This window comes from Pantherophis guttatus, chromosome 5 (genome assembly GCF_059756535.1).
Source record: "Pantherophis guttatus breed Tessera chromosome 5, ASM5975653v1, whole genome shotgun sequence".
NCBI classification, from domain to species: Eukaryota; Metazoa; Chordata; class Lepidosauria; order Squamata; family Colubridae; genus Pantherophis; species Pantherophis guttatus.
In genome coordinates this window covers 41,131,289-41,138,806 of record NC_142067.1, presented here as the reverse complement: position 1 = coordinate 41,138,806, position 7,518 = coordinate 41,131,289, and the positions used below count along the sequence as shown (strand labels likewise).

At 35.5% G+C, this 7,518-nt stretch overlaps 1 protein-coding gene across 1 annotated transcript; it reads right to left on the bottom strand.

Annotated features, from left to right (window-relative positions):
* Positions 1-1,059: 1,059 nt before the first annotated feature.
* Positions 1,060-1,995, bottom strand: LOC117664093 (olfactory receptor 5V1-like). Its single transcript, XM_034414855.2, has one exon. It carries the CDS (start codon positions 1,990-1,992, stop codon positions 1,060-1,062), a length of 933 nt encoding a protein of 310 aa, XP_034270746.1. The 5' UTR covers positions 1,993-1,995.
* Between the last annotated feature and the right edge of the window lie 5,523 nt (positions 1,996-7,518).

Genomic DNA, 7,518 nt, shown 5'->3' with positions numbered 1-7,518 from the left:
ATCTTATAGACAATTATTAGAAACTAAGACACAAAATCTCTGAGAAACATTTTTTCAGGAAAATGCTGCTTCAGCTGGCTGATTTCCATATGCTCAGTCTTTGTAATTTCTTGTGGTAAAAGCACAGAGTATCTGGACAGCATGATCTTTGCCATTGCTATAGTCAGGAATTCATGATTTATCACCCTCCATCAATTTATTTTAAACATAAACAATCCATTAAAATTAGCATACAAATGCATATTTGCAATACTCTGCTTCTGAAAAGTTTCATAGATGTCTTTGACAATAGCAGCAACATTCATTGCCTCTGTTCCTTTCTTTTAATATCTAAGCTATTATGTGCATATACTCTAACATTTCACAGTTCCAAGATCATTTTGAAAATTCTTTCATAACTTTCTTCTAGGATCCTCTCAGAATACAAAAAATGTTTGATGTACGAAAGTGGCCTTTTTACCTCCAAAGGTAAACAAGGCTATAAAACAGACATCTGTCAGACATCGCTTGCTCTGGGGATAATTTCTTTAGAAATGAGATAATAGAAATGTTGATAATTTCTTTGCAAATTCATTTCCCTTAAGTGACCATAGGAATGTTTTTATTAAAGGTTTCATTGTAAATTACAGTTTCTTTAATTAGAAACCATAGGAAAGCTAATAGTATAAGACTATGTTAAGCAAATATTTATGAATCAACAAAGACAATAAAATTGTCTTATTAATAATAAGACAATAATTGTTAACCACCATTATAAAAATAAAATGTGACTCATTCTAAAAAAAACCCACAATATAATAGTGTAAACTGCAGCCTAATCTTGGATCTGTTAGTGTTTTCAAAATGGATGAGTAAAAAGATTTATCTTCGGTATAGAAGACAAACAAGGGGAGGGCAGTTAATTTATCTTGGGAAGTTTTCCATAACTGGGGTGCTAGAGCTTTAGGTGGGTGGTTGATCTTAATGTCTAGGTTGGATGGTATCTGGAGAAGCAATATTTTATGGCTCCTGGATCCTAAATATTGGTAATCTTGTAGACTTCTTTTCTCTGCTCAAGTTCTAACTGCCAAAGAAAAATATTTTTTTCATTTTCATTAGGCTGGCCTTTACCTCTTTATTCCTAAGACTATAAATAATTGGATTTAACATGGGGGTCACAATACAATATAGAGAGGAAACCAAAGTATCAATATCCAAAGAGTATCCTGAACTAGGCCTGTTATAATTAAAGTTAGCAGTTCCATAAAATACTATAACTACAATCAGATGCGAAGCACAGGTAGAGAAAGCCTTAGCTCTGCCTTTGGAAGTCTTGATCTTCAGAATGGTGCCAATGATGCGGATGTAGGAGATTAATGTAAAGAGGCAGGGGGTGAGTCCTATCAAAGCACTGGCTAGATGGAGTACAGCTTCATTCACTGATGTATCCGAGCAAGAGAGCTTCAAAAGCAAGGGGACATCACAGAAGAAGTGGCTGAGCTGATTGGATTTGCAGATAATTAAGGATGATGCAAGAAGGGTGTGCACCAGTGAGTTTGCTAAACCACAAAACCAGGAGAACCCTGCCATCTTCCTACAAGCACTATGGTTCATGATGCTAGAGTAATGCAAAGGACTACAAATAGCCACATAGCGATCATATGCCATGACAGCCAACAGTACACATTCTGTTCCTGCACAAGTAATGAGAAAAAACAATTGGGCAACACATCCTATATACGAGATAGTTTTCCTCAGTCGAAAAAAATTAATGAGCATAACGGGGATTGTGGCCGAGATATAACAAATGTCTAGAAAGGACAAATTTGTCAAGAAATAGTACATAGGTGCATGCAGAGTCACATCAGTCTTGATCAAAGTGATGATCAGAGCATTCCCCACTAAAGTTATTGTGTAGATTGCTAAGAACATAAAGAAGAATAAAATATAGAGATCAGGATGGTTTGAAAAACCCAGAAAAATAAACTCCTTTACAAAAGTTTGGTTTTCCATGTCAGTAGGATTCTTTCTGAAAAGGTAAAGAAAAAAGTCTCAAAGACCAATACAATATTCAATTGATATAAGACATTAAAAATACACACTGGCTGGATTTATAAACCACCATTAAACTGTAATATTATTTATCTGGGTATTGTGTGAATCCAGCCTCTGTATTTAAAAAAGCATTGTTTAACTGCTTTCATTATTAATTAATTACTTTAAATAATTATTAATTACAATTAATAATTGTATTTAATTGATTATAAAGTTATTTTATAAGTGTGAAAATGCACATATATATTATAGATAGATAGAATTATTTTCACAACTGCTTGAATATAAAGGATAAACTAAATTTAAATTCTTTATCATATATATCATACCAGTTCTATATTCCAGTAGCACAACTTTCAGTTTTGCAATATATTTATACTGATAACTTGTAATAAAACAATATTGGATACTCTTGATTATGCTATTATTTTGTGTATTATAATATTTATGTTCACTAGAACTAAATCCAAACTGTTTCTGTTTTATATATGCAAGTTTTTTTTTCATTTTATTTTCATAGAATACCTTCAAAGTCTTTACGTAGTCTCAGTTTCATTCCTGATTTCTATTTGACTGCTAGAAATAAAAGAAAATTGCAATGACTGAAGGAGAAATGGATTGATGAATCTAATCAATAGATTATATTACTTATAATTATAGACATATTTTTAGGGAGCTGGATGGATGATCCTTTATAAAAGATTGAAAGGGCACGTGAAAGCATTCTTAAAATGGTGGAATCTATATCATTTCAGACTACAAGAATTAAATAATGGATTCAGACTATACATCCTATGAAAAAATTCCTATCAGCCAGAGGAGATCATAGAATCAATTCATAAGAAAATTGTTTAAGCAAAGCCTGTGCAGCCATCTGTCAGGATGCTTTAATTTGGATCTCCTTATGGAGCAGGACCATTACAATTCTACCAGTCTGGTACAGTGAGATATACAGCAAGAACTATACACAGCAAAATGATTTACAGATTCTGGATATATTTATTTGTATTAGAGGTTATGCCACTCTCACCCTTACAGCATTGCTTACCAAGATATAATGAAAATAGCTACAAAAATTAACAATAAGAGAAGAAACACAAATGTAATAGTAACAGGAAAAAATTGGGTATATAACAAATGTTTAAGTTTTCTCCTAACGTGTCACAAGAAGGGTGCCCTCATCTTTAAGAAGAGCTTATGTTGGCTCTCCTCTACAATATGCTTCAAAAGTAATCTTTCCTTGAGGCTTCCGGTTGACGTTGCAGCAAGATCGGACATGAGGAGCATGTCTCTGCGCTCCCGTGCTGAGTTGTTCCCGTTGGTGGGCTTCGAAAGGAGCTAAAGCCGCCCTGTAGGGGCGGTGAAGCAAAGAGGGGTGCCCTGCAAGGTTGCGGAGAGTCGCAACTCTCCTGTCTGACCCAGGGTTCTTTTTCCCTCTCAGCCAGGGCTAGGAGAAGAGGCAGCCGACAGATGGCTGCCATGAAGCTGGGACAACTGAGGAACAACTAAGACTGGTGCTGGAATGAAGTAGGTGAACAGTGACTGGAACTGGGGAGAGGATTCCTTTTTACTTAAAACCTAAACCCAAGGAACAATTTAGAACTATTTGCTAAGAATTGTTTCTTAAAGTGGTGATTAAGCATTCTGAGAAAAATACCAGACCAGAAGGGAAAGACCTAAAGAAAGAAAACAATAAATTTATAAAAATACAGAAAATTGCACTTTTAAACTGGAAAGATGTGGTATTGGGAAGGCATTTTAAAACGCTGGAATTATTTACTTTAAAAACTTATCCTGCTTCTATAATTGAATTACAATTAAAATTATGATCAAAGTAAGTAAAATTAGACTGACTAGTGGTAACATTGAAATGTAAGTTGAAAGCGCCACCTGCTGACAAAAGGAAAATATACAAGTCTGAGAATACTTATATGAAGGATTGTAAAAATAATTACTGGGTTATATCTAACTACCCCATGACTACTGGAGGCTCAAATATGAGAACAAGGAAGTTATTTAATTAAAGTGACCCCTGAATGTTATGCTAGAAGATTAAACCTGTAAAGGGGACATAAACTGGGTAGTCTCAGCGGGAGGGACTGGGGCAGGTCTTGAGAATGTTATCTGGGATGAGTTTGATCCTGTGACCCCTGAGGACGTGGACAGGATTCTGGGCAGACTGAACACGACCACTTGTTTATTGTACCCTTGTCCTTCCTGGTTAGTGCTGGCTTCCCGGGAAGTGACACGAGACTGGCTCCAGGGGATTATAAATGCTTTGTTGGGTGAGGGTGACTTTCCCGCCGCCTTGAAAGAGGCGGTGGTGAGGCCTCTCCTCAAGAAGCCTTCCCTGGACCCGGCAATGTTGGTAAACTATCGTCTGGTTTCCAACCTTCGCTTTGTGGCGAAGGTTGTTGAGAGTGTGGTTTGGGCAGATACTTTGGAAGCTAGGCAGTGGAAGAGGGTAGAGATGGGAGAAATACTTAGATTGAATAGCCAAGAAGTAGATGCAGACAGAGAGAAAGCTCCAAGAGAGGAATTTGGGAGGCAAGTCAAAAAAAGCATAGCAACTAAAGTTTTGAAGCGGACAAGAGACGTTGAATAGAAAGGAAAGGATTTCTTTCTTCTTCTTCTTTTTTTGTATGTCTTGGTTTGCTTTTCTTTTTCTCTTTCTTTCCCTTCTTTCTTAGAATGGTGACAGGATTAGAGGTTGGGTAGAAATAAGAGAAGGGGAAAACATTTGTATACATAACTTTTTATAATGGAATAAAAGTAACAATAAAATGGGAAAATTAGAGATTGAATGATAGTATTATTAAGTACTTTTTAATAATATTGTGATTGGCATTGGAATAATATATTGAAACATTGAGCAATTAAATAATGAAAGAACATACTTTAATAAAAATATGTGTATTACTATTAGAATCATATAGATTTGATGATTGTAAAGAATATGATTAAAATAATTTTGTATGTCTAAATAATATTGGGATTGGTATTAGAATTGTGTATTGAAATATTGAATAATGAAATAATGAATGATTGAATCTTAAGAGAAATAGATGTAAAGAGTGAAATATGGGAGGTAAGTTAAAAATGAACAGGATTCAAAGCACCAAGGTGGGCGAGAAATGTGGGCTAGAAAGAAAACGTCTTTTAATAAAAGGGTGACATGATTAAAAGTTAGAATAGAGACAGAAATAAGAGAAAGGGGAAATATTAATGTATACATTTTTACATAATAAAATAAAAGCAATAATGAGGGAAGCTTAGAAATAAATGGCGGTATTATTATGTATGATCAAATAATATGGTGAGTGGCATCAGAGCAATATATTAAAATATGCTAAACTACAACAATATAAATGTGTATTATTATTAGAAATATATAAATTAGTTGAATGTAATAACTATGATTAATTTGACTAGTTTTATTTATATTAGAATGTATGACACCCAGGTGCCACCCTGTTCATGCATTGGTATGTATATGTAAAATAAAATAAAAAATTTGGGGGAAAAAATAATCTTTCCTTCTTTTCCTTGTCACCAGGAAAGAAAAGATAAGGATACACACTATCCTTTTATCCTCCCACTATCCTCCCATTAATACATGGGATTTCTTTTGAGGGATCTATCAGTGTACAGGATCCTGCTGTACTTCCTATTAGCACTGCTAAAGGTGAGACATTGAACTGAGCCAAAGAAAAGCTCTACATTATGCAGGGCAGATGAGGTTCAGTAACTAACTTGAGGGCATAAAAGGGTTTCAGATTGGAACCCACCACTGAAAATTCTCCGTAGTACACAAATCCACTTGTTGCAGTATCAAAAACTCTTTGATACATTTCAGCTTTAGCACACTCAAAACTGGGGCAGCAGGGAATAGATAGAAAGGTATTAACAACACAGATCAGGTAATTTATTTTTCTTTCTGCCTTGATGAAAAGCCATCAAACAGAATTAATGAACTTGTGAGCTATTGGAAAACAGGAGTTTAAGCTAGTAAGAAGTTCAACAGATTCTGTGACTTTGTAAATTTTTAATGGACTATGGGATAGGTGAGCCTTCAGTCATGTTTGAAACTGCCAGGGATGTATTCAGTTCTCTCAATTGATAACGCTACATCTAGGACAATGCACACAGACATTAAAATATTATTACGTGTGAGATGCTCAAGAAGGGGGACTCACTGAACTGAAATCTTCATCAGAAGGGATGCTAGCAGATAGAATCATTAAGCACATGCCAGAGTTTTGAAGAGTCTAAGAGATAATAGCAGTTATAAAACAGTAATTGACTCGGTCAAAAAGGACGTTAAGTTTTGGCTTCAGATGCACTGCACTCAGAACATGACAACCTACTGATGGGCAGTGGGCTAGAACAATCCATCCATAATGTGTATTTGTTACTTTGCCTGCTTTTTGTTTATGATATTGTTAATCTCAGAGTCTCTTGCTTTCTGCCTTTGTTCCCTAAATATGCATTTACAAACACCTTCTTTGGGATTTTCCTTCTGATAGGATTTAGCTAGCTAGGTGCTAAGCTTTTCTTCTTCGCTTCTATGTTTTCTGTAAATAAATCTTTACATCAACATTACAAAAGCTGCTTCACTAATTCTTGTTCATGTTATATCCTGTTTTTTTAGGAATACAAATTTTCCCCAATGCTAAAATCAATTTTCACTCTCCATGTAGAGCAAATTTGGTTTATCGGTAAACTTGATAAAGGTCTCTCTTGTTAGATATATTATTACTGTGTTTTCCCAAAATTAAGAACCTGTCTTATATTTTTTGAACCCCGAAATAAGCACTTGGCCTTACTTTCAGGGAGGCCTTATTATTTTGGGGCATGTGGAGCAAGACGGCGCTCCTCTTGCCATGTTACCTGATTTCCAGTTCTGTCTCCCTAACCCTAACCAGAGGAAATGGCGGGGACCGGCTGCGCATGTGTTTAAATATTTTCAGGGAGGGCTTATTTTTGGGGAGGGCTTATTTTCAGGGGGCAGCTTATTTTAGCGCATGCACTCAAAAGTGTGATTGGGCTTATTATCACGGGATTTCTTATTTTCAAGGAAACAGGGTAGTAATACTGATTTATTATCAATGCTAAATCCAGCAGAATCTCAGAATCACACTTCCATAACCATATACTGTATATCAAGTATAAACAGAGGGATAGAATCAAGATCACATGAAGTGTTAATACCACTTTATAATGCCTTGGTAAGGCTACACTTGGAATATTGCATTCAGTTTTGGTCACCACCATATAAAAAAGATGTGGAGACTCTAGAAAGAGTACAGAGATGCAACAAAGATGATTAGGGGAATGGAGGCTAAAACATATGAAGAACGGTTGCAGGAACTGGGTATGTCTAGTTTAATGAAAAGAAGGGGAGACATGTACTGGTATGGAGTACTGATGATTTTGAACTTTGGTGTTGGATAAGGCCCCTGAGAACACCATAGACAGCCAAAA

Excerpts from the sequence above, each read along its gene's own strand:
- LOC117664093 (XM_034414855.2), bottom strand. The coding sequence starts at position 1,992 with ATGGAAAACCAAACTTTTGTAAAGGAGTTTATTTTTCTGGGTTTTTCA.